The sequence below is a fragment of the Cupressus sempervirens genome, chromosome 8 (genome assembly GCF_028749045.1).
Source record: "Cupressus sempervirens isolate cs-2001-9-10 chromosome 8, ASM2874904v1, whole genome shotgun sequence".
Taxonomy (NCBI): Eukaryota; Viridiplantae; Streptophyta; class Pinopsida; order Cupressales; family Cupressaceae; genus Cupressus; species Cupressus sempervirens.
In genome coordinates, this window is record NC_143125.1 from 624,966,777 (window position 1) to 624,994,266 (window position 27,490).

Consider the following 27,490-nt stretch of genomic DNA (forward strand, 5'->3'; position numbering starts at 1 on the left):
TAGTACTTCGCCTGGTATCAATATCCCTAGCCAAATCTGAGTCAACATAGCCCTGTAAATCAGTAGTAGAGCCCCCAAAGTGTAAACACTTATTGGATGTTCCTCTCAAATATCTGAGAATCCACTTGACAACATTCCAATGCTCAAATCCTGGATGACTCATATACCTGCTAACGACTCCCACTACATGTGCAATATCTGGCCTAGTGCATACCATAGCATACATCAAACTTCCTACAGCTGAAGCATAGGGTACCTTGGACATCTTATCCTCCTCTTCCTGTGTCTTGGGACACATCTCCTTAGTCAATTTCAAATGACCAGGTAAAGGTGTGCTGACAGCTTTAGCATTCTCCATAGAGAAACGTTGCAACACCTTCTCAACATAATCAGCTTGAGATAGTGTCAATGTTCTGTTCTTCCTATCTCTGCAAATCTTCATACCAAGGATTTGTTTTGCTGCCCCCAAATCCTTCATAGCAAATGCATGTGCTAATTGGAATTTCAGCCCCTTAATATGATCCATGTTAGACCTAGCTATAAGCATATCATCAACATATAAACATAAAATAATGTAGCTATCATCATCCAACCTCTTAAAATAAACACAGTAATCTGAATGACACCTATTATATTCGTGCTCATGCATAAAACTGTCAAATTTCAGATACCATTACCGAGGTGCTTGCTTCAAGCCATATAAACTTTTCTTCAATTTGCACACTAAGTTCTCCTTACCTTTGACCTCAAAACCCTGTGGCTGAGCCATATATATTTCTTCATCCAAATCACCATGAAGAAAGGCTATTTTAACATCCATCTACTCCAAATGCAAATCTTCAGTAGCCACAAGACTTAAAACAGTACGAATAGAAGTCATTTTAACAACAGGAGAAAATATCTCATCAAAATCAATTCCCTTTTTCTGTGCAAATCCTTTTACAAATAACCTGGCCTTAAATCTTTTCTTACCTCCTTCCTCTTCTTTCAACCTGTAAACCCATTTATTCTGTAAAGCCTTTTTACCTGCAGGCAACTTGCACAAATCCCATGTCTTATTTTTCAGCAAAGAGTCCATTTCATCTTTCATTGTAAACTCCCACTGAATCTTAGTATCCACCTGCACAGCTTCATCATAACTTTCAGGTTCACTAGCATCAGTAAGTAAAATAGAATACAAAGAGGGAGAAAACCTTTGTGGAGGTCTAATTGGCCTTGTTGACCGTCTAATATTCACTGGTGTGTGTGGTATTTGTTGTTGCAGTTGTTGCACATCATGAGGAATGGCTGGAACATCAGCTTTTGGAGTATCATCCAGCACTACATAATCATCTTCTTTCTTCTCATGTTGCTGCAACAGATCTTTGTACAACAATTTTTCATTGAATATGACATCCCGACTTCTTATAATTTTATGATTTTTAAAATCCCAAAGCCTATAGCCAAATTCATTAATGTCATATCCAACAAAGACACATTTCTTTGATTTAGCTTCGAGCTTGGTGCTATTTTCAGAGTCTATATGAGCAAAAGCTTCACAACCGAAGGTCTTGAGAAAAGAATAACTCACCTTCTTACCAGTGCATATGTCCTCTGGAATAGCATAGCCCAAAGGAGTAGAGGGACCACTATTAATCAAATATACTGCAGTATTGATAGCCTTCGCCCACATGTGTAAGGGCAACCCAGCATGCAACCTCATGCTCCTTGCGCGCTCCATTATAGTCCTGTTCATGCGTTCAGCCACTCCATTTTTCTGTGGAGTCCTTGGAACATTTTTTTGTCTATGAATACCATTAGTGGAGCAATAATCTTCAAATTCATGACTGCAATACTCACCACCATTATCAGATCTGAGACATTTTAATTTCTTACCAGTCTCATTTTCAACCAAGCATTTCCATTTCTTAAAAGTTTGAAATACATCAGATTTCTGTCTAAGGAAATAAACCCATACTTTTCTAGTTGCATCATCAATAAATGTAACATAATAATGAGAGCCACCAAGGGAAGATACCTGAGCTGGTCCCCATACGTCTGTATGCACAAGCTCTAATTTCTCCTTTTTGTTTTCCTTCCCTGTCTTTACAAAACTCACTCTCTTTTGTTTTCCATACACACAACTTTCATAGAAATCCATATTCACACATTTTAGACCTGGTAAAACTTTCCTTGAATGAAGTACTTTCATACCTTTCTCACTCATGTGCCCAAGTCTATTGTGCCACAGCGCTGTATCAGAATCTACAACAGCTATTTGTTCTCCCTGCTCAACTGCAGTAATTGTTTCTGAATATTCATTTTTCTCTGAAACAATCAAAGTAGAAGGAACAATATGACCTGTACAAAGATATAAGGTGCCTACTTTCACACCTTTTGCTACTACAAGGGAACCTTTTGACACCTTCCAATTTTTATCATTAAAAGTAACTACACAACCCTCATCACCGAGTTGCCCTGTTGAAATTAAATTTCTACTTAGTTTTGGAACATGTCTTACCTCATGCAGTAGCAAATGATTCCCATTCTGCAACTTAATCTTAATTTTTCCCTTTCCAACAATCTGACAGGGTTCATTATCCCCCAAATAAACAAGCCCAAAATCCCCTTGGACATAATCAATGAAATAACCTCTATGAGGTGTAGCATGAAAAGAAGCACCAGAATCTAAAACCCATGAATCATCAACACTCTCTAAAGACAGAAGCAAAGCATCCTCTTCGGATTTGTTACTTACCACATTTGCCTCTTTGTCTCCATCTGATTTATCTCCTTCATTTTTCTTTCGAGTCCAGCAATCTTTCTTTTTGTGCCCTGGTTTCCCACAGTACCAGCAATCATTTGGTCCTCTCGATTGAGACCTCCTCCCCTTTGACTTTCCTCTTGATTTCCCATGATTTCCAGAGTTAGTTCCTCTTTCAGTCGTTCTGCCCCTGCTTTGTGCATTTAAAGCACTTCCTGATGTAGATCCACCTGAGGATTTTCTATGAGTTTCCTCACTTAAAATAACACCGATCACATCATCATATTTTAGGGTACTAGATCTAGGAACAAAATTACTCACCGCCATTACCAAGCCATTCCAGCTTTCAGGCAAAGAACACAAAATCAAGAGAGCCCTAATTTCTTCATCAAAATTGATACCCACAGAAGATAATTGACTAGTAATAGTATTAAACTCATTTAAATGATCTGCAACTGATCTACCTTCTGCCATTTTCATATTAAATAAATGCTTCATGAGAAATACCTTATTTGAAGCGGAGGGCTTTTCATACAGTGTCGCTAGGGTTTTCATCAAATCTTCTGTCGTCTTTGCTTTTGTAATATTAAATGCCACCGATGGTGCCAAGCATAACCGAATGCTTCCGAGTGCCTTTCTATCCAAAAGATCCCCCGGGGAGATTTGAACCCATGACCAGGCCAAAACCAGGCTCTGATACCAATTGTTGGGATAAACCACAGACAGAAATAAAAACTACATGCAAATATAACCAATAACAAAAAATAATAGAACACACAAAAATGAACACAAGGCACCAAGATTTAACGTGGTTCACCCAATCCCTGGGCTATGTCCACCAAACAGCAAGTTCGATCTTATTACAATCCAGTGATTACAACCTGATTACAATCTGTAATCCCTTACAGCTCAATAACGCCGCAAGAACCAATTTCATATCACCACATATGAAAAATACCCAACCCTAAGCCCTTTTTATACAAGTATTAAACCGCTTTAGGGTTATAACATGTTGGCCATATGTCGGCCATAATATGTCGGCTACCATGTACAGTACTTTCCTGATCAGTCACCACAATCTAACACAAGTCACCACTATAAGGGTGAACGGGTGCACACCTTTCCAAGGTGTTCAACCGTGCACCATTAAAGCATTGACTATTATAAATGCACCCCATTAATTGTTAAGTCTGCTAAGGAGAAAAAGCATACCTAGTGCACCCTCAAGATGTGCTCAAAAGTGCATATTAGAGTCTAAAATGGGGATTTTGAGTGTTTTTGTGATGTTTTTGAGTTCTGGGGTTGATTTTTTAGTAATTAGGGTTTGTTTAGGGTTTGAATTTCAACCTTCTAGACTAATGTGTTCATGTTTTGGAAGATAAAATGGCTTCCTCCTCATCCTCACTCACACTAAGGATTGCTTTGAAACCAATTATCTTTAAGTTTCAAGGTGTTCAAACAAAATAATGCTTCTAGGATGCACATTCAGAGATTCAAGATATTGAATTAGGTCATATTTATTAGAATGCATTCTTGGTACTTTGGAAAAAATCAAATGAGAGGTCAACAATGATCTCGACACTTATTAGATTAGGGCTAGTTAATGTGGCTTCACATCCTACATTAGTGCATTATTTAGAGGTTGTTATGGCCTTGGCAGGGAATTATGTGTCAAAGGAGAGAGTGTTGAAGAGCATAATAGGAGAGATCATCCTAGATCTAAGGCCAAAGAATATTGAGAAAGTTTTCCATCTCCCAAGGGCAGATCAATATGTAAGGTTAACTTATCATTAAGCAAAGAGATGGTATAGGGATAATGAGTAGAAAGCTACATAAATCATTCAATCATCATATTTAATTGATAGGAAACCTATGGGATGAAGACCTGGAAAATTTGATATGACCAAAGGATACATGAAAGATGATATTGGATACTCCATTGTGCTTTTGAGCAGAATTATGGGTCTACCAATAGTAGGGAACTTGAACATCTCGATGGTACATTTCATCGAGACCATTAGAACGACTAAAATGCCAATTGATTGGGCCAAAATTCTTAGTGAGAATTTACATGGATAGCTAGTGATGGTCAAAGCCTATCCAAGGTTCTATATGACATCTTATTTCGTGTATCTATTAGCAACAAGGACTATGGATTATCTAAGATTGTTTAAGAGGGGAACCATGCAAGATGCTAATGCATGGCCTTATGTGGTATACCCCTAGCTAGTAAAGAAGAAGCTCTTAGATCACAACAAAGAATACAGAATAGTGAATGATGCTTTCATTTTTGCTATCATCTGATTCATTGAGGGAGATTATACAAAAAGAATTTCAAAAGAGGTAGCAAGATATTTGTCAGATAGGCTCACTCTACTAGAGATTGTGAGACAACTCTCATCTACATATGATAGAGTGAGGAAATAGCATAAGAAGACCTAGGTATGACCCATCATCATAGGTCCATTTGGAGTCAAGTTGAAGCAAGATATCATGACTTTTGATTTAGAGTGGGATCAATATCCCTTGGAGGACTATAACTCCCCTTGTCCATGTTTTAACAATATTGGCAGAGTTCAATATTTGGTAGGAAAACAATTTGAACATGAAGATGCCATAGAGGATCATTGGATGAATGCAGTAGATGACTATGATATCTGGATAAGGGATCATTGCAGAATGACTCTTTATTTGGTAGGCAATGCCTTGAAAATAAATGTCTCATTGAAGATTGTTCAGCAAGACACTTGAGATGTCTTGGATCCCCAGTATAATAGAGATAAGATATTCAATCAACCAATCATGCAAGCATAAATTGATAGAGAAGAAAATGCAGATACCAATTACAAGGTGAGGCATATCATCTAGTTGACCAAGGAATGGATTAAAAGGCCATTCAAATTGGACCCAGTTCCTCAAACAATAGTTTTCCAGGCCACAACCCACCCAATAAAGGGAAAAGGGGAAAAAGTTACAATGCCAACATTCATAGCCCAATCTCCAATTAGGCCAGAAATAATGTATCAACATGATAGGGAAGTTGGATACTTTAAAGAATAAAAGGGAAAGAATAAAAGAAAAATAAATTCTCCTCAGCAAGCTGAGCCTGAAGTTGAAGGGACTCAAGCTTAGGAGGCAACTCAAGCACTTGAGAACCTAGAGACAAAAATGTAGAAGGCACTCAAACTCAGGATAATCTGCAAGTGCCACCGCTAGAATAGGGATAATGACTTAAAGAGGAAGAACAAGAGATGTCCCCACATGTTCAAGAGGAAGAAGCCTCTCCATCTATTCCTAAGAGAGATAAGACTAAAAATCCAATCAAAAGGACTAGAAGACATAAAGTACAAAGAAAGGTTATTCCTATTCCTTTAGTCCCAGAAACCACTCCTGAAGAGGATGAAGAAGATAAAGAGGATACCCTTCCCTTGAGTCAAACAATTCATCTAGGTAAGGCTATTGGAGTAGAATAGAAAAGGAGTTCCACTATAACATTGTCATTTATTCCTACACAACCTATTCAGGTTAAAAATTTGGAGGATGAGCAACAACAGTGTGTTGATGAATGAGAGGGTCAAGGGACTAATGTCTTTGGCATGCCAAAATTTGATTCCATGCTTGTAGGTACTTAAGGTACTTAACTCATAGGCAAAAAGATAAGGGATACACAAACAAATTAGCCTTTACAAGAAGATTGGAGTCAATCGCCACCTTTTCCACAAGGACCTCTAGGTACCCCACCATCACCAAGTCAAGATTTATCTTTCTTGGATAAAGGTTCAGCCACTGCTCTCCCTTTGGTTAATAAAGAGCAAGTACAAGCTATGCAAGAAGAAGAGCCACAGAAAAGACCCATTGATGAAGTATCATAAGAGGGGAAAAAATATGAAGAACCTTAGCAAACTTCTCAAGATACAGAGGTGAGGACTATGGAATCAACATATATAGGGATGCCTAATGTAGATCTCTCACAAAAAGAGAAGATTCCAAAGAAGAGTGATAGGGGAAAGTGTCTAGTGGTATAAACCCCCTCTTCAACTAAGTATAAGTCTCTGATGGGAACTACTTCAAATTGGTTGAAGAGGGAGGTGATGGTTAGGTAGAAAAGGCAATTGTATTTTAGTGTGGATGAGGGAATAAAAGAACTGGTTGAAGCCCTCAAGAAACCTAAGACACCTACAAATGATGCAAAAACATTTACCTTTATTATGAATAATCAAAATTAGGACTTGTTCACTCATATTTCCATCCCTCCCCTACATGTAGATATTGAAGATCTAACCTCGAAAGATTATCAAATTAAAGAGGTCTTGCTAGGAAAGCCCACTGTGGACTTTGCTAAATTGTTGGTTACTATAGGAATTAAAGAAGTGTTTAACTACCTGGAACAAGATGAGTTTAAATTGCTAAGGCTCTAGAAATAGATGATCTTCTAAGAGGTTATTTGCATGAAGTGGTTGGTCCTTTGGATCCTAAGAATCTTGAGGCAACTTTAGGTACAACACTTGATAGGAAGGAGAAGCAAGGTATACAATTGGATCCATTTTTGAAGGCATGCTAGCAATGGTGGGGAAGTTTTGAGGAAAAAGGTGTGTAGATAATACAGGGATACCTTAAACTATTGCACCAAATGAAAATTAATGTGGACAAGTTGGTTCCTATGTTGAATTAGGATTTTAGATTGATGGACAAGGTACATACCTGGGGTAAAGACCTTCAAGCATTATAGTCAATAAAGGGATAGAGTTATTGTATGCTTATGGATGTATATATGGGGGAAGAATTGGAAGATAGATGATTAGATTGAGAAGATTTCTATTGGTAATAAAGTAATGGAGACATTACATGTGGATATTCATGAGCTCAAGGATCAAACCGAGCAAATTTTAGAAGATGAGGAGTATTACAATGATGCTTGCCTTGAGATTTTTGAAGTTGAGCCAAGGGATAAACTTGTGTCTATGAAAGAAGTTGTTGAACACTTTCATAAGACCTTTGAAGAAGCTTCAACTAATGAATACATTAGACAAGCATTTAAGATAGAGGAGGCATTGCTAGAATTGGATTTAAAATTGGAAGACTTTTTGTAGACTCACATAGAAGTTAGCAACTCTCAAAAAATAGTAAAGAATAAGTGTGATGCTTTGGATTTTCTAGATGCAGCCCAAGTGATGGAGATCATAGAAAAATTCAAGAGCAAACATATAGATGTATGTCTATTATAAAGGGGAAGAAAACCCAGAAGTTAGAATTTTAGTTTTGACACTTAGGAAAATTTTGGATTTTTGGACCTATCAATAAGGCGCGCTTCTCTAAAGATGTGCCATTTTTTATGAAGAAGTCAGAGGTGTAGTGATAGTTATCTACTAGTTCTAAATTTAGAGCTTTCCATGCACTAGAAACACATTCTTACAATAGTTTAACTCCTACAAACATCCAAAGAAGGTTGAGTTGTTATTTTTGGCATCTCTAGAGACTCCTACATCATTTGATAGCTCCTTCTCCTTATTTTCTGATTCTTTCATTGTTTTTAAGTCATGTAAAGGCTCATGCACCCATTAATTAATATAAATAAGGGTGGAGTCCTACTTAGCATCATTTAGAGAGTCAGTTTGTATATAATTTGATTTGTTTTATTAATTTTAAGCATATATTTGCATAAAGGAATCTCTCGCTCTCAACACAAATTGAGGAGACGATTGCCTATAAATTAAGGAATTAATATGTATTCTAGGTTGTTATTTCAAGATGCAATAATATATGTTATTGGTGCTCTCGTTCTAAGTGTAGTTATTCTTGTGGGAGGGTGTTATATTTTGTGGATGTATGTTCATGGAGTGTAATAGAGCTAATGGTTTTGTTATGTTATTTTGATTGAGAGATATTTTAATTCTAGTGCTTGCAACGTGTTTACAAATTCCACTGATGTACTTAGTTGGAGAGTATATCACCTATTGTTCATTCATATCTTTTTGTCTCGCATGAGCACACTTTCTGTGGCCTTGTGATCTGATGAGAAGTGAAACATCTTACAATTACTAAATTCCCATCAACAATTGCATCAATGGAATTAAGGAAGTGGTGCTCTTATTTTCATTGGTTACCTACTGATCTTTTCAAAGGCTTATCTCGTAGACTTGTTGTTTCCTTGGCTTATGTCCATTAGTGATTTATTTTTCAAGTCATTTTATTTAAACTTCTTGTTACCTTATCTTTGTTATTTTCTTTTATAAACACTTGGTTAATGTAGGACTTCATATAGTTGCATTGTTAAATTGTATTCATCATAAACCAAAAAATACACAAATATATTTCTTTTAGTGATTAATTTTTTTGAGATAGCAAGTAGGTTCAACATCTTATCTGAAATTGGTTAGAACCAACAAAGGCCTCCTTGTGAAAACTCACATTCATCTTCTACTGAGTGGATTCTAGTAGGTCACAAGATCGCCTGGAACCTTAGAGTTGGTCTTAGATCAGCTTTTCAAGAGAGGATTTTGAAAGGATTCTTATTATTAAGCATCATGCAAAATAATAGCTCAATGGGGCCAGACCCCAAAGCTTGAAGAATAGCCCAAATAAAGGGCCATTCAATGTGATAATAAGTTTTTGCAAAATCAATTTTCAAACACAAAGTCTACTGATTAGATTTGCGAGCCCATTCCATGCCTTCCCAAACAATAATGTTGTTAAGTGTTGTCAATTAGGATTGTGTCTATATTGAGATACAAAATCTAGCTATCCTGTTGAAATGTTGAAACTCTCTTGGGTGGTGGGTTGTCCTAAAATGAGAGACAAATCTTTGGAAGCTAGGCCAGTTCCTAAAAAATGATCACCTAAAACCTAAATTTTAAGTGGGAAAAGGGATGAGAAGTGAATAAAAAACCTAAATGAGGTGATACATTGATGATTTGTATGCAACTTTAATCAAATCAACACAAATTACCTAGAATATGAATGATTCACAATGCTCAAACAAACATGCAACTACAAAAGTGATTCTATGCAAGGATCCAAAATCTTCTTCTTTGAAAGTAAAACATAGGTTTTACCAATTTTTTGCAAAAATAATGCGAAACAAACAAAGACCTGCAATTACAAGTATCGAGATTCTAATATGCAATAAGGAATATAACTATAATGAAGGACAAACACAACATAAAAGAAAAGAATCCACAATATTACACTAGAATCAATGAGGAGGAACCGTTGAATTTGTATAACCAATGCTGAAAAATCTCTATTACAAAATGCTCTTACAATCAGCTCAAAATTTTGCAATGTGCCAAAAATTCTAAGCTCAAAAGAAGATAACTCATAATGAGGTAAATGTACAATAAATAGAGCTCAAAACCCTAATTCAAATATCAAAAATATGCATGGAAAAAATAAGTCAAAACTAATCCAAACTATGAAGAAATCCTTGAAAACTGCTCTCCACCACTTGTTCAATTGATAACCAATTAAAAAACTACCTTTATCTCCTCAAAAGCATGCACAAAACCCTAGATCAGATCTCAAAATTAACCTAAAAATATGATTTCTGAAACAGCTAAAAAATATGCAAAATATACATAAAATAGGCTCCCAAAATAAATTGCATGCAAAATTTGGCCTTAACTGCTCTATATCTTGCCAAAAATAGCACTAAAAGAGCTTGATTACTACATGAAAAGATCAAGTTTCCTTTTGACCAATTATGGATGTTGACAAGTCTAAGAAGACTTTGAAGATGCTAAAAATAGCTCCGTAATTGACTCCAAAGTCTCAAGTTTGACTCAAAAATAGCCACTGAAATTCAATCTCAATGACTCAAATTCCTTTTCATTATTATTGCACTTAACTTAACCTTAAAAAATTGATTTACTCTTCATCAATTTATTAATATTAATTACATATTTCTAATGCAAATAATAATAAATCAATTCGTTTGTTTAAATAATAAAAAATAATAATTTTTTAATCAATTAATTTTATTAAACACTAATTAATATAATAATAATAACAATTCTTCATATTTAAAGAAAATAAAATAAAATAATAATCTATATATTAACATGTACATGACTCCTATGTTAATAAATAAACTATCATATTGTTTTATCCTCTAAATTCTTAAGAATGGACCCAAAAGTTTATAAAACATAATTGAGGAGAAGAATAAAAGTGTAAAACATTTGTTATGTCTTTGGCATTTGAATAAAATTTGGAAATTGAATGAAGGAAGAAGGAAAAGGTTTGAATCCCTAGCCATCATGGAGAAATTCTGATGTTTACAATTTCTTCCTGCTCTGCACCATACCATGAGTTCTTGTTTGGTCGCCCTGAGTGTTGGATACCGTGAGCCATTTCCTTCATAGATTTTTCTTAATTTGATGCTTATCATGAGTCATTTTACGGTTATAGTCATGCTATTGGGTATTTTGTGTTCATCATGGCTCTTCATTTCTTATAGCTGTGGCTAAGTTTCCTCATAGGTTTTGGTCTTTGTTCTACCATGAGCCATGTGTCTTCATTCTTTGGAGCTGTATTTATTGTGATGGATGCCATGATAGTTGGGTCTTCATTTCATGGCTTCTATTCTCCATGTTTTGTCTCTCTTTGCTGTAATTTTCTTCATTCTTTGTTGTTATGGACACTATGATGATTGTTTTTCAGATTTCATGGTATGCTTGTATGATCACCATTATTAGGAAAATAGCTATTTCTTCTTCATGCTATGAGTTCTCCATTTTTTGTTCTGAGTTTCTCCTTTTCCATTATTGCCTATCATATTTGTTAATTGTTGTGAGGACATATTTGATAGTTCTTCTATTGAGTATCAGATTGGTATGATCTTTATTTTATGCTATATTTTCTTTATAAATTGCTGAGGCTAATATATTTCTTTCTATCTTGACTACTTCTCCATGCTGTGAGGGTTGTTCTTTATATTTTGTGGCTAATATTTCTAGTACTTAGCTACCATTTTTCATATTGTGCTCTATGATTTTCTATTGTAGCTAATGCATGAGTGTTGGTTACTTTCTAACTTGTGAATAAAACATAGTTCCCTCTGTTATTATTTCTTGAATGCATTATGATTGTAGAAGCATGAAGAAGACATAGTTCCCTTTTTTCCTTTACTGTGCCATTATTCACCATCTGTTTCTTCAATATCTAGTAAACTTGATTAAGAATCTTCTCTATTAGTTGAAACAATAATAGTCTTCTCCAGTGTTGGATCCCTTCTTACCATTTTATACGAGTTATTCGGATTAGATTGTCTAATACTTGTTATATCTTGATTGACTAAAATAAGTAAACTTTCAGCCCCATATAACATTAGATAATATCCTTTTTATTTTTTTATTTCTTATTTTTTATTTATAAGAAGACAAGCCTCATTGGCATCAGCAAATATTTATTTCATGGTTGCTATCCATCCTCAACTATTATGTATTGCCTTGAAATCATTGTTTAACAATCTTTGTCTGCAGTTGTATGCACTAGTACTTATTATATCTTCACTTTTAAGATCATTGTCACTTGACATTAATGCGTATTGTAATATGCATAGATTGGTATATATTATTTTTCTATGTCTTATATGACTATTGTTCAGTCCTTTGTAGGATGTGTTACTTATTTTTTACAAACCATAAGGTCATTGATAGAAAATTGGACACTATTCTTCAATCTGAACTCACTATGATTATTTCCTTGTCCATTATTCTTTGTGAAGATTAATGTCTTTATATTACTAAGTTATGAATGCCTCATGCATTAGCATGTACAATGCAGGAATATTTGTCGTATTGCTACCACACTCCCTTTTTTATGGAATACTAAAACCTCCTTCTAAAACACTGAAATATGCTTGCTATTGTACTTTTACTAATATGGACCAGCCATCAAATTTAATCCAATATGTTATAATATATTTTTCCCTTTTAACTAAATTTTTTTATTTCTGATTGTGCACTTATAGATGTCCAATCCCTCCATGATTCAACTGAAAGGTTTGATACCTATAATTTATATATGTCCCTTTGACAATCTCCTCATGTCTTCAATCTTCTACTATGGTTCAACTAGAAGGTTGCATATTTGTAATTTATGTATGCCCCCTCAATAGTCTCCCCATGTCTTTAGTCTTTGCCTCTACATGATTTGACTAGAAGGTTTCATGCTTGTAGTTTATGTGTGTCCCTTTGATAGTCTCCTTAGTCCTTCAGTATTGGCCTCTACATGATTCAGTCGAAAGGCTTCATGCATGTATCTTATGCCTGATCCTTCAACAACCTAAAATTCATACCTAGATTTACACATGAAAAAAATTTATTAGCATAATACCTAATTTGCTTTCAAATACTTCTCTTACCTTTGCATCTTTTAATGCTTTTATCTGAATAACCATGTTGTAGGAACATTAAGGAGTGCAGAGATAATTGGAATGGTTTCCATTGCTCAATTTGTATGAACTAACCCTCCTCTTTTACATTTTATAGGTCTATTCCCAGATAGAGATGTGGGCTCAAATCTTCTTCAATGTTCAGATCAATGATCCTTCCATTCAGGCAATGGAGGCTCTTCCCCTTATTTCTCTAGTACTTTTTTGTTTATGCAATGTGTTTATTCAAATATTATATTAGGATTTGTCATGACTTGTGTGGTATTTGAATGCATTATATCAAGTGCTATTTTAAATTTGAATATTTTTTACTTTATCAAAACAATTCTGAAATATATTTCAATAAAGTGTATTATTTTGGTACTTGTGTGTATCTTGAATAAAAAATGATTAATTTCTCTTGTTTATTGATTTATGTACTTTACTTTCTGCATCCAAACCATTCTATAATATGTATGATCAACAACTTAAAACACATAGTGCAGTATATAAGTAAGCTTAACCTAGCAATTTAGGAAGTAGGCTAAATTGGTAACATTAAGAATATACCTAGACTTAATAAAACAAGTTTACTCTAGTCGCATAATTAAAGGAAGGAGATGATGAATCTTAAGAGATATCACCTTAGCAATGATTTTCTATGACACATTCAACAAGGTGATGGGATGCCAATTATATGTATCCTCAGGGTTACTAGGTTTAGGTATGAATTTAATGTTTCCTTTATTAATAATGGCTCCTAGGATCTTAGCATGGTAAGCTTCTAGATAGACTTTGTGTAGGTCTGGACCTATAGACTCCTAGAGGTATTTCTAAATTTCACAAGGGAACCCATCACACCCAAGGGACTTGTCATCTACCATATGAAAGACAACCCCTTTAGGTCCCTGATGGTGAGAAGTTGTTCACGGAAAGCCCATTAGTTGACTACTAGACAGTTTGGAGTAACATAGATACACTTTGTGAGAGCTTTCTCCCAAGCAATTGAATTTCCCTTTGAAGCAAAATCATCTTCATATTGATGCACAAAAGCTTGTAGGATGTTAGGGAGATTGGATAGAATAGTATTGCCTTATTTAATCTTTTTAATTCCAACTTTGGTATGGTGGGTTTTGAAAGCTGGCAAGAAAATTTTAGAAGCTTTATCACCAACCTCCAACCAATGGAGGTGAACTTTGATTTGGTCCCCCCCTGAGTAGCATAGTTATTTGTAATTTTTTTATGATGGTGAAGCTTAGCAAGGTGGATTTGTAAGTCAACATAAAAAAAGTTAAGGGTAAGAGCTTCAGAAGCCTTCATGAGGGCCTTGGTATTGGTTTCATAAGATATTTTTCTAAAAACTACCAACTGTATCCCATATATGCAAATAAAACTAGTGGTTCTGGTAATAGCATCATTCCACCATTGAATCCAACTAGTTTGGGAGTAAGGATGCGGCTCTAAATTATAAACACGTAGGATGTGAACAATAGTAGAAGAATGTGCCAGCACCAACATGTTGATATAAAACTACATTTTGATAGCTCATTGGATAGTTGTTTGCCATGAAATAGAAAAATAAATGGGATAGTGGTTTGACAATGTCACATTTGGTAGAGGAATAACAGGCAACTCTTGATCCTCAGAAAAGATAAAAAAATATTATGCAATAATTATAGCATGATTGAGACATTTTAATATACAGTCAGAGCCAACTCAAAAATTAGACCAAGTGTGTCAGAATCCACTCTACTAGTGGTAGTTAGTATTGGGATCAAATAAGCCCAATTTATTGTGCATGTAGTACCATGCTTCCCTTTCCCTAGCTGTCTAGCGAAAAGGAAAATTGCCTTCTTTGTTAGAAGCCAACTCAACCATATTAAAATCAATGCACATCACCCAAGTTGTAGGAGACAAGTTGTCAACCATCCAGCACCAAAGTTGAGAACTTTCCACAACATCATTGGAAGCATAAACATTAACTATACCAAAATAATGATTATTGAGAGAAAGAAAAATCCAAATAATTTTGTGAGTGGGGTAAGAGCCAGGCAAAATAATAACATAATGAAGGTGAGGTTATGGGAGAGTAACTACACCACCTCTACTAGTTTCATGTTGAGACAAAAACATAATTTCATCTGACCAAATGACACAACATGTAGAAGAAATCATGAAACCAAATGTTTTAATCTCTTGCATACAAATAAAATCTCAATTACCAAGTCTATAAAGGGTGTCCATGAAATAGTACTTTCTGGAGAGGTCTTTGAGACCTCATACATTCCATGATAAGAATATTCATGAAAAATCCTTCATATCTTCTTTGTCCTCGAGATAGGAGTAGCTAATTTGTAAAAAAGTAGAAACTTGGGTAAAACTAGAAGGAAACTCTCCTAGAATGATATCCAATCAGTTCTCTTCTTGTTTCTAAGTATTTCTAGGAGGACTACAAGAATGTCACACATTCTATGTTGCAATGAAATATGCGGCAAGAGAAGTGAAAACAACAATAGGAGTGGTAGCCCTCAAAATTGCCTTGATCCCTTGAGAAACAATAGGGTGTGAAACCTATGAATCAATAGGATTTGATTGGGTGAAATTTCCATCAACCCTATAGTTGTTGAGGTTCGTACTCATGTTTGTATAGGAGGAACGGAAACTGTAGCGTCATACGCCTTATTGGGAGCTGAAGAAGCCTTTCCTTTGCACGCAACAGTGGTCCATTCCTCATTTTATTTTACTTCTATTGGTTTAGCAATAGCATCCTTGTGCAGTGGTTTAACACTATGTATTACCAAAGGGCAATTCCTGATCTTGTGTTTGACCGACTAACACATATAATAGGTGTTGGGTAGGTTCAAATAGAGAACCTTCTAAGAGATGTGGTAACCAATTTGAATCTCTATAGAATCCTTAAGATCCTTGGAGAGAACAACCTCAATGCAAACACATTGCTGAGGGAAAAAAATTAAAAACTTCAAGTGTTTCTTAGTATCAAATTTTCCAAGAGTGTTGGCAATGGACTCAATAAATGATCAACAAGGTAAGAGTAGACTAGGGATCTCAACCCAAAAAGGCACCCTAAGCTTTTTTTCATCAAAGATTGAAAAGTCTTGTGATCATCATTGGAATAGAAGCAGAGAGGAACAAACTGACCAAGGGCCATTACTAAAATCCGCATCAGCCTAGGATGGGTTAGCAAAGAAAAACTAAAAAAACCTTTGGTAAGGTATTGCATAGAATCAATGCAAACTCCATGAGGAGTCTAGCTCTTGTTAACCCATTCTTAGAGCATGGCTTTGGGAGGAGTCCTACCCACAAAAAACCCTACCAAAGTATGTTGTTCTAGCCATTCACATGTAGAGTCAAATTCTTGCAAAGGAAGGATAATACAAGGAATACCTCATGAAAAACCTTCGAGATGAACTTGTGAGGATGTTTGTTCAATGGAGGTTCCATGGATTTCCAAAGAAGAAACATGAACACCAGTATCAACTACTAGGTCGTAGTTGGCTAGAGCCATTATAAACTAGCCTTAAAAACTTCTTGCAATAAATGTGGTATGATAGATGGATAACACAAAAGGAAAGCTCATATAGAGAGTCATACACAAGGAAACTAAAGCAACACATGAAACCCTAGCAGAGCACCATTATAAAGTTTTGAATTTATAATAGCCTCAAATTTTTGAGGGAAATGTCTATACATTTTTAGTTATTTGATGTGCCTAGTTTTCAACAAGGGGTTACCTACTCAAATCTTCATCAAAGGTATGACTATTATATATCATTTGAAAGCTCTTAGAGCCAACTTTCCATATTTTCAGTCCAAATGCATGCAAGTATCCATGGTAAAAAAATATTTTGGGGTTTTGTTTGAGTGGGTTGTTTTCCAATTATTTTTACTCCTAGTTTCTTATAGCTCAATGATGATAGTTAGAGATTCTTTCTTGTGAATCTGTTATTTAGGTAGGGGCCAAACTTGGCCAGTTTCTCCCATCAATGTTACTTTTCTTTCTTATAAATTTGGTGAAGTTTTTTAATAGTGGTCTTAGCAATATATCTACTTTTTCTCCTAGCAAGGTTTTCATCATTTGAGGAGATATTTCCAATTGGTTGCAAGCAATTAGGAAGATCAGATTTGGGTTACAATTGACAAGAGAGCAAAGATGTTTTCCTTTAGCAGATGATGGGGAATCAAGAATACAAGTGACATGATCGGATCAAATCTGACCCTTCTCGCTTCTCCTACATATTCTCCTCTCTTTTCTTTGTACAAGGTTGGTTCCAGTCTTTTGGAAAAGTTTCCATAGTTGTTATTCAACCATTTTCTTAGTATTATCTCTTTTATGAATAATATTAATAAGGTTATAGTGTTTAGTTCAGATCTATTTTGTTTTTATGAGTTATTTCCATGCATCTTGAATGTACTTATTTCAAAGAAATGAATACAAAGTAGAAAATCACATAGTTTCATTCTACTTCTTGTCTCCTACCTTTGTAGTTTACAATCTTTTGTGATATATGAACAAACATCATAGATCTCAGTTGAAACTCATTTTGGGGTTGTATATTTAAATATATTTTTCCACTAGTTCAAAGGATCAAGTAAATGCTTGATATATGATGACAGAGTTGAAAATTTCATGAAAAGATTTGATGAGTATGAGATTTAGTTTGAACATAGATGTTAGATTCATAAAGTGAATGCATAGATCAAAATAACCTGATGTATGTTATGATTTGTGGAATAGCTAATTGATAGGGCACTGATTAGTCATAGGATATGCATGTATCTTGTGTTTCATATGTGGGTTATGTTGATAATCTATTTATAATAATTTATTTTTCCCTTTGATGTTGTAGAGCTGAAAAGGATACCCACACTTAGCTTGTGAATCTTTGTTACTAGTTGTTTCATGCATTTGTCATTGCATGAGCATAGAATGATTTGGGGGTTTCATCTACTTAATGTAGATTCAAATTTATGGTCTTTACATTGGTAATATAATGGAATCTAAGGTCTACCTGCCTAGGTCTTGCAGAGGCTAAAGTGAAGGACTTTAGCCTTACAATTGGTCTGAGCTCTAATCGGACTGTATCCATCATAGAAGTTATCTTCCCTTAGATGCATTTTGTTGTTAGCTACCTGGTAGTTCAAATATTTGTTAAATTAGGAGCCGACAACTCCAAGGGTACCTTTTCCCATAACATCAACCTCTTTATCATCACTGAATTTTACTTGACTTCTCACACACTCATCTAATTGGACAACTTCAAATTGAATTTTCCTATCATATGATTTGAGAACCTACTATCAAGAAATGACACGCCCTTATGAGGTTCATTTTCTAGATTACATGTGAAGAATGTGGAGTGCTTTTCATCTTCAAGAGATTCTTTAGTAAAGTTGGCTTGTGATTTATTCAAATTAGTTTTTCCTTTCTACATTTTGATTCATAGTGTCCATACCTTTCATAATATTTGCACTAGATGCTTCTTTGATTCTCAGAACTCCTACCTCTTCCTTTTTTATTTCCTCTTCCTTGGCCTCTACCATGTTCTCTTGATGTAGAAGAGTCCCCTTGAGCTTTGTTTGATTGAAATGAGGTTGTGGGTTTTTGCTTCAAGTTTGACTATATACTAGAAGGCTTGCACTAGATTTTCTCTGCTAAATGTTTCATGCGCTCTTCATGTGATTGCAAAGAACCTATCAACTCTACAATTTTGAAGGAATATGTATCTTTACTCTACTCAATGACTATGACCACTGGATCATACTTTGGAGGAAGAGATCTCAGAATCTTCTCTAAATTTTTTTTCTCTGTGATAGTTTTCCCTAGAGTTTTGAGATGATTAATAATAGTTTGAGCCTTCATAATAAACTCATGAGTGGACTCTGATTCTCTCATCCTTAAGTTTTCAAAATCTCTTCAAAGGATTTGAAGTCTCACCAATCTTATCATGTCAAATCCTAAGTGTGAGGTTTGTAGGGCCTCCCATGCATCCTTTGACTTTGTCATACTGGCTATACGGGGGAAAATAGACATATCCAATGCAATTTAAATGATGAAAATAGCTTGATTATCCTTCTTCTTATCTTATTTCAACTGATTTTGTTGAACCTATCTATGTTAACACATTTAAAGCATTTTGGTCTATAGGCTATGTGTATCTTCCTTCTACTAATTCCTAAATATCTTGAGATAATAGTATGATGCTCTAATATTTTTAGTTATCTCCAAAACAAAGTGGAAAATGAAAAGTTGTAAGCATTTTCTATTCTCAAAGATCTTGGAGAGAATTGTTGTCCTGCCTACAAGAAACAAGTTTTACAACTAGCTCAGATACCAATTGAAGATCTTAAAAATAAGAGGGCTTATACTATCTAGGTAAAAAAAGAGAACAAAAAATACAGAGCATCTAAAATGAACATTAAAGTTGGAATAAAAAACCCTAATTTTTTATTGACTATATAAATTCTAGAAAATGTAGTGCAAATTATAAAGAAAAACTAAAACACTGCACCCTTTATGTTGATCAAGGAAAACTAAATCCTAACTACACTAAAAATTCTAAATATTAACATGCAAGGGGATCTCATGACAACAACCATTTTGCATATTATGCAATCTAATTTAAAAAATCAAAAAATCGATGCCTACATAGCTAACTGCATACATGCAGTTTTATCAACATGAGATAAATAAAATAATCTAAAAAATAATAATGTGGTGGAGTTGAAGTGGACATTATGAATTTATTGACATGCATGGGTGCATGCATGTCTTTAGTGTAGAGGTTCAAATTGTTTTTTTTTTCCAATAGTGAGTATACTACTAAAAATGCTCTTTTAATCATATCAATAGTCCTTAGATTTGATCCTCTTTGTCCACTGGTTCCATGTTTATCATTTCATACGCCACATTTCCTTTAGCATGTGAGAGCTAGTACCGGCTCCAAGATAGATCCTTCTAAACAAACATAGAAGCATATAGAAATCTATTCTTTTTCAACACCTAAAACTATTATATTGATTTTTTTAAAATTTGAAACTATAATTTATATTTTATGTGAAAGCACTATGTTTATCTTATCTTTTTTTTGAAAGATGTGTGTTATGTAGCTACAACAATTTAGTTTACCAAAGAAAAACATGACCATGACAATGAATCATGTATTGTAATTATTTAAAGGCCAACTTTAACATTGACATTTTGCAAATTGTAGCTCTTTATAAACTTATTTTGTAACAACTCCCTCATTGCAAATGGAAGGCACTTTGGTTATGCACAACTCTTATCTATATATCTTTAGATCATATTTTTATTATGCACTCTCTTGATAGAGTCCATCTCTACAACATAGTAAGTTGTAACCTACTATTTTAAATATGATACTTTTTATTTTAAAGATGTTTAATGTATGAGTCATAACTCAATTAGAAAATGATGTAATATTTTATTATTCTTGATATATAAATTTTATTTTATTTAGTCTTTGTTTATTTTATTTTATCCTTCCACTAAATCCATCATTAAGATTTTCACTTGGGCACACATTTTGTTTGCATTGTCATGAGCAACTAATCTTCTCCAAAAACACTAAGTACAAAATTCCCTCATTCTTATCATTTTCTTTGCTTATTATTGAAGTCCATAGTTTACATAATTTCACTACCATCCTAAATTTTTTTTATTAAAATTAATAAATTAATTATTAAGTCACCTTGACTTGATCATTAGTTGCCTATACTTCTCTCTTAAGATAATACTTTATGCATTAGTGACATTTAATAACTATTTAATTATTAAATGATTACTTTTTAGGGTTTCCTATTTTAGGATACTATATCTCCATTATTTGTGAAATAGATCTTTCCTATTTTGGGAGTTATTTTCTTGCCTTTTGTTCCAATCTTCCCCATGATATGTTATTTTGCATGTAGGTGTTCTTCGGATTCTGTGCAAGTTGTATTTCTCAACTTCTACACCTACAACTATGCATACAATTTCATAGAGGCTTGAGCGAATTCCTCAACGATTTTAATTATCCAATATTAGAATAACTCCACAAAGTTATCAATTATATGTTTGTATTGTAATTCATGAAGATTATTGTTGTAGTAACAACATAGTATAATCATATATTCTATTAAGCTCCATTTCCATGTTATACTTTGATTCTAAAACTTTTATAATGGATATAAACATTTTGATGTAACAATTTGTTGTGTTTTTATCTAGTCTCTCTATGATAACTATTTCTATTAGGTGATTATCTTTCTAAGAACCAAGAAGGTATATGCTCTATTACCTTTAGAAGTGGCTATAAGTGCATCTCATATTGAGTCCTAGATTTCAATATTGAGAATAGTGGCATTTAAATTACACTGAGCTTCTATTATATCTTCAATTGCCACAACTTATTACTAGAAATGTGGTAACTAAGCATGTCTACATTTTTTTGAGTGGAAATCAGTTTCACATTAAAAATGGTAAGCTTTTGAATTACATACATGATCTTTAAACAATATTATAAGTCTAATTTTAATCTTAATTATTCGTAAGTTTATTAATATGTTTAATGACACTTGTAACTCAAAGAGCCAATAAAGCATGATATTCAAAGAGACGGAATACATGTAAGTATTTCTTATTTTGAAAAACATGTTTACAATATTATTACTAGCTATGAAAATTGAAGTTAAATTAAAACTTACCCAAATCATTTGTTTAATGAAATTATATGCTAGATACCCAAAGAAATGTTCGTTAAGACATTAAAATTGATTTTTCAAAAGAAGATCTACTTATTTGAAATACTGAATTTAGAATGTTTAAGCTTCTATCTAGGTATATTTATTAAATCTAATGCTTTTGGTTAAATTTAAACGTTAAATTTAAATTAATTTCAATATTTAATTGTAAGAACATTTTATACTGTTGGTCAACTGAGTAAATAATGCCTAGATAACATGCAATGTTCAGAGATTTAAAGCGTCCGAGCGTTACAGTTACAATATAGTTTAATTGCACTGTGAGACAACTGGCACCGCTTTTTCATACTTTCAAACTTTGAAGGATTGGGCGTTGACTCGATTAGCAGCATCAAAGATTGTTTTATCATTTTATAATGTTGTTTGAATAAGACAATGGAAATTTCCACCAACTCTCCTCTCTGGTAAGTTGACTGACAAACGGCTGAATAAGAGATATAGCCTAAACGAAAAATAAATAAACAAGTAAAACTGAACTCTCTACAGCTATGATTGCAATTCAAATTAAAGCATAAAAGAATTGCATTATGTGTTTTTTTATTGAAACAATTCAAAGAAAAGAATGCATACGAAGAAACTATCAAGAAACAAATAGTAATCATAATGCTGAAGTCTACTATAACAAATCGGCAATTTGTAAAAAACATAGTCTTTAACATACTGAAACAAGGATTATTATAATCAGCTACAGACCTACTGAAAGGGACTATAAAAGAAATACAAATTTGCAGTATATGGCAGTATGAGAGGCATATTATAATGAGTTATAGTACAAGCAATAATATTAATTATGAAGAAAGATGTCTTTTCCAGATTATTTAATTAAATGCATATAAATTATAAAAGGATCACGTGAGAGTACTCGAAAAGATAAATAATGGTATACATTAAATCAGCTTGTCTATTCTATAGATATAATATATAGTGATTATCCATTTATCCATTGCTTGTGGTCAGTGCAGAATTGATCCGCATATATTTAGAATATGTATAATTATTTAACTTGTTGTAGAAAGAGCCATGATTTACAGATTAACCATTATCTATGGCGAAGGCAGAACTTATAGTCCATATACATTTACATAGCCCTGATATATTAGCAAGGCAAAATCCAGTACAATCGCGAATTAGAGCATATTGTAGCTGTTCATGGAACAGCAATTTCGGAGGGAAGAGAAGCGGTGGTTTCATATGCCCTAAAGCTAATCTCATATCTCTTTCTTTTTGGCGGTGGGATGTCCTTCTGGTCTGCGTAACTCGCAAATGTTCGCAACCGTGTAGAGATGGATTTGCCATGAGATGAATCTTCGTATCTGTACATAAATCGGTAAAGCAAGCGACCCAAATAGTAGGTGAGCGTGAGAAATGAGACACATCCTGTGAAGAGAAATAAACCCCAAAAGTTGTTGATGTTCAGTCTGCTTGATTGCACTCCTCTAGACTCCCCGCTGCATTTGCTTATGTTTGTTTTGAACCACTTATTCCGAATATCCTCCATCTCTTTGCTTGCTGAAAGATTCAATATGGCCTTGGAAATGTCTGAAACGAGCAGAGACCCTTTCGGAAACACCTGTGTTTCGGAGATTAATAAACATAGATTAATATTGATTTATTATTAAAGTAATGATGAACATTGAAATTTCTTAACTATCTCATGACCATTGAAATCATAGATGAAGAATAGAGAAGGGAGATTTATAGAGATTTTACGAATGCGAAGCCTCCAGTTCTATAAGTTGGACCGACTTGGGTATAGGCATTGCATCCAGTCGCCAGAAATAAGTTTTGGGCAACACTTTGCTCGTCAAATATGGCGGCGACTCCTCCATTGTGGGGCCCCTTTGAAAGTGCAGTGGCGTATTCTTGAACAGAGGAATATGGGCGAAGCATGCTTCTATTTACATTCAGCTGTTGTTCCAAATAATTTCCTATGAAAGACCCCTGCCGATACCCGATTGGCAAATTCTTATTGATGAGAAACTCAATGCTGTCAATCTCTGGTACAATCTCTCTCTGAGTAAACATAGCCGACAGGCTGGCGGTGTAACTTGACACTAACACGAAAACTACGAAGAGCCAGATTATCACCACTGCTCTTCCCAGACCGCTTACTATCCTCTCCGCTGCACAATCACAATGTTCATTTTAGATTTGAGAAGCGTTTTAAATTGTTTGGCAATAGGTAAATAAAAGGAAATGGATAGAATCTTGTTACATTGAGTCATGAAGAGCGTTGAAAACGAAAACCTGCAGAGAAAAGATCAATTAGATCCAATTATAAATATGTGATGAACAATATCTACTAGAAGAGAATGTTACGAAATTTTCTAATATAGGCGAGCAATTTTGAATTATTTTCTAGCGTGATATCTGGAATGCAACTTCGCACTACTAAATCTTTGAAATTCAGATTCGGTAAGCTGATTATATGTACTTCACATTTTTTCACTTTGACAGTTTGTATTTTGATGTTGAGGATTCTTTTGGACTACTTCAGATTAATATTGGGACGTTCACGATTGACCTTTAGTTTAGAAAACTCAAATTCTTAGACTTTTTTTAATAATTTCATTATAAATCAATTATTATAAGTCAAGTGGATATATATTTATGTAAGCTAATCATACGTAACGATGTTTAAGGACTTTTAAAAATAATTTCATTATAAATCAATTATTATAAGTGCTTCAGATTACGATACATATGTTATAAGTGCATTTAGGTGAAGTGAGTACCTACTGCTATTCTATCCGAACCTAATTTGCGCCCAAATACAAGAAAATAAGCTCACAATGTAAAATGAAGTGAGAGAGAAGTACCAGATGAATGTGACGAATTGTTTCCGACGATTACCCTTGAAACGCCTATTTCGTCTGTGCTCTAGAAGCCAAATTATAGCTCCTGTGAAGATGAAAAACAAAACAGTAGTTATCCACATGGCCGGGCTAAAGGGGCGAAGGAACGCCAACGGATCACTCGATCCTTCGTCTCTGTTGGCTACGGCCATAATCAATCCCGACTCCGTATACGGCTGTGTAAAATCCACATACTTGCTCCGATTCCCAATCACCGCTACGTCTCCCACAACCGCATCAAAATTCTGTTAGGTTTACACATTTTATTTCAGTCAATCAGTTAAAAATATTTTTTTTGTTAAAATTTTATTGAAGAAGTGAACTTATCGGTGGCTTAAACATTAAATTAAGACTTGATTTCTAACTCAGCGTATTAAATAATCAAAATTGAGTTTTTTCCTCGATATAGTATTTAAGATTGGCAGCAAACTTACCTGAAGATAGACCTGGTAGACGAGGTCATCGTAGTAGCCCGCAGTGACTTTGCCAGATCCATAAGGAATAAACACATATGGCAAATCAAAATCCAATCTTTTGAGGACCGCTTTGAAAATATCGATAGAGAAACCTGTAATTATATACTTCTGGTTTTGGGCACTTTCGTTGGGATGAACAGCTTTTACACTGACGAATTGTGAAAACCCAAGCTCCCAAGGCACCGCTATTTTCAGCATCTTGCCAGGTGCAGGTTTCACCCATCCTCGGGGCGCCTTTTGCGATCCACCGCCCCAAGTAACTAGTAATTGTTCGGAAGAAACGTTTAGCCCTTCCGAATCTGACCACGACCCAACGAACTTATACCCATTTCCAACCACGTTGACAATATCGTACGAAGGCTCCAGGGGCACTCCCCTTTTGTGACTTAACCGAACATGGCCGCTGAGGCCTACAAAGTCCGTGTAAAGAATCTGTCCGCGCAATATCTTTCCACCTTCAAAAACCGGGAAATTCAAAAACTCGGTGCTCGTAGAGGCAGCCGAGAAATTCCCATCAAACAGTTCCGTACGAATGAGACTATCGATTGCAACAGCAATTGCCCACACCGTATCATATGCAACAAGCGCGTGGAAATTCAATTCGAAACTTTGTAGCCCAGGATTCTCGGCCCTAAACCGGTCCTTCCATCTGACAGAAAACTCTTTCAGCCTTGTCTGTTTGGCCTGTGAAAATTTTCTTTTGACCCCCAAAACTCCATTCATAGAGAGGAGAGAAGAAGCGTTGAAGGAATCCAGTAAGCCCGCAAAGCCATCAGTGATGATCCACACATACTCGCTGCTTGTAGCTCCCAATTTATACGCCTCGGAAAAGAAGATTAGAGCCGAATCGGGATGCATTTGTACAACAAATACTCGCGTTTCCAGTGTCATGAGTTGATCCACAATGAGCTTTCGCATGACGGAGGCATCGGCATGGGGGGGCACTGAGGCCTTGTAAACAATTCTTCCCCGAACGGCAGTTAATGCATCGTCTAAGGCGGGGATCGCCCCCGTCCCCAAATCATCATCTGCAAACACAAGCGCCACATCTCTCCATGTGTAGTATTCAATCAGCTTTGCTATTGCTGTCATTTGTGCTGTGTCGCTGGGCGCAGTGCGAATGAAGAAAGGGTATCGGCGCATTGACAGAGCGGGATTCGTCGCAGCAAATGTTACAATTGGAACATGCGCCGCTGAACCCAAATTTGCCACAAATTCAGCCACCGCGGACGTTTGCGGGCCGACTATGGTCACACATCCTCTCCTCAGCATTTCTAGCGCTGCAATGCTCAATCCAATTCTACTTCAAACTCTAAGCATGAAATTCTGGTTTATGAGTTGAAAGAGCAACGAAATTTCAAAGCTAAATTATTATTGTGGGTAGTCTAATTTTCCCCACCTGCAGAAGCGCCAGCGAGTCCATCTTGTGTGGAATCGCGGATATCAATGTTGAGGAGCGTGCCATTGAGAATACTAGTGTTTCTGTTTACGTCTTCAACTGCCAATTCAATAGCTGTCTTTGCTATTCTTCCACTGGTTGTGTCCAACGCCACTATAGCTCCTATGTTTATTGATGGAAAATCCATTTTCCCCATTGAGCCCGCACAGAGTAACACAAGAACACCCAAAATAATCTGCAAGGCAACTCCACGCCCATTAACGAGGTCGCTTCCCATGCCTACACAAGATTATGGTGAGATAATTAACGAGCAATAATCAAGCACGTCTAGATTTCTCCAACATTCACCGAGCTTTGATAGGACAATTCGTAAGCTTGAATGTTCTTTAAATTCATGCACTCAAGCTGCTTTAGATCGAAGACGTATTAATCACAGCAAACATTAAATTCGTCTCTTTACCCACAATGATGGAATGGGTGTTGACTGGGGTAGAGGGAATCAAATGTTTTTAAATGCGCACGCCTTTTGTCTTCTGCTCATTTGAATAAGACCACGGAAATTTCGCCTTCTCTTTCTTTGAATAAGACTATGGAAATTTCTCCTTACCATAGTTTGAATGGGACCATGGAAATTTCATCGAGATCTCAACTTTAACAAGTTGACTGGAAAACGCGGATATGACCTAAACGAACAAATAAATAAACAAATTGAGCTCAGCCAGAAAATCCGAATCATTCTAATTTTTTAATAAAAGAAATCAGCAGCATGGCGCCCAGCTTATAACGTTTTTTACAGAGAGATTCCTTTGCATTACACATTAGTCTGTGAGAGAAAATGAAACCATTTTAGATGTTTCTGGGGCA

The 27,490-nt window shown here is 35.0% G+C and overlaps 1 protein-coding gene across 1 annotated transcript; it reads right to left on the minus strand.

Annotated features, from left to right (window-relative positions):
* Window positions 1-22,872: 22,872 nt before the first annotated feature.
* LOC149543995 (glutamate receptor 3.3-like) lies at window positions 22,873-27,013 on the minus strand. The gene is made up of 6 exons (XM_089796364.1): window positions 26,627-27,013; window positions 25,186-26,507; window positions 24,716-24,996; window positions 24,112-24,143; window positions 23,607-24,019; window positions 22,873-23,466 (listed from the first exon to the last, which is right to left on the minus strand). Exons 1-6 carry the CDS (start codon window positions 26,901-26,903, stop codon window positions 23,044-23,046), a joined length of 2,748 nt encoding a protein of 915 aa, XP_089652490.1. The 5' UTR covers window positions 26,904-27,013; the 3' UTR covers window positions 22,873-23,043.
* Between the last annotated feature and the right edge of the window lie 477 nt (window positions 27,014-27,490).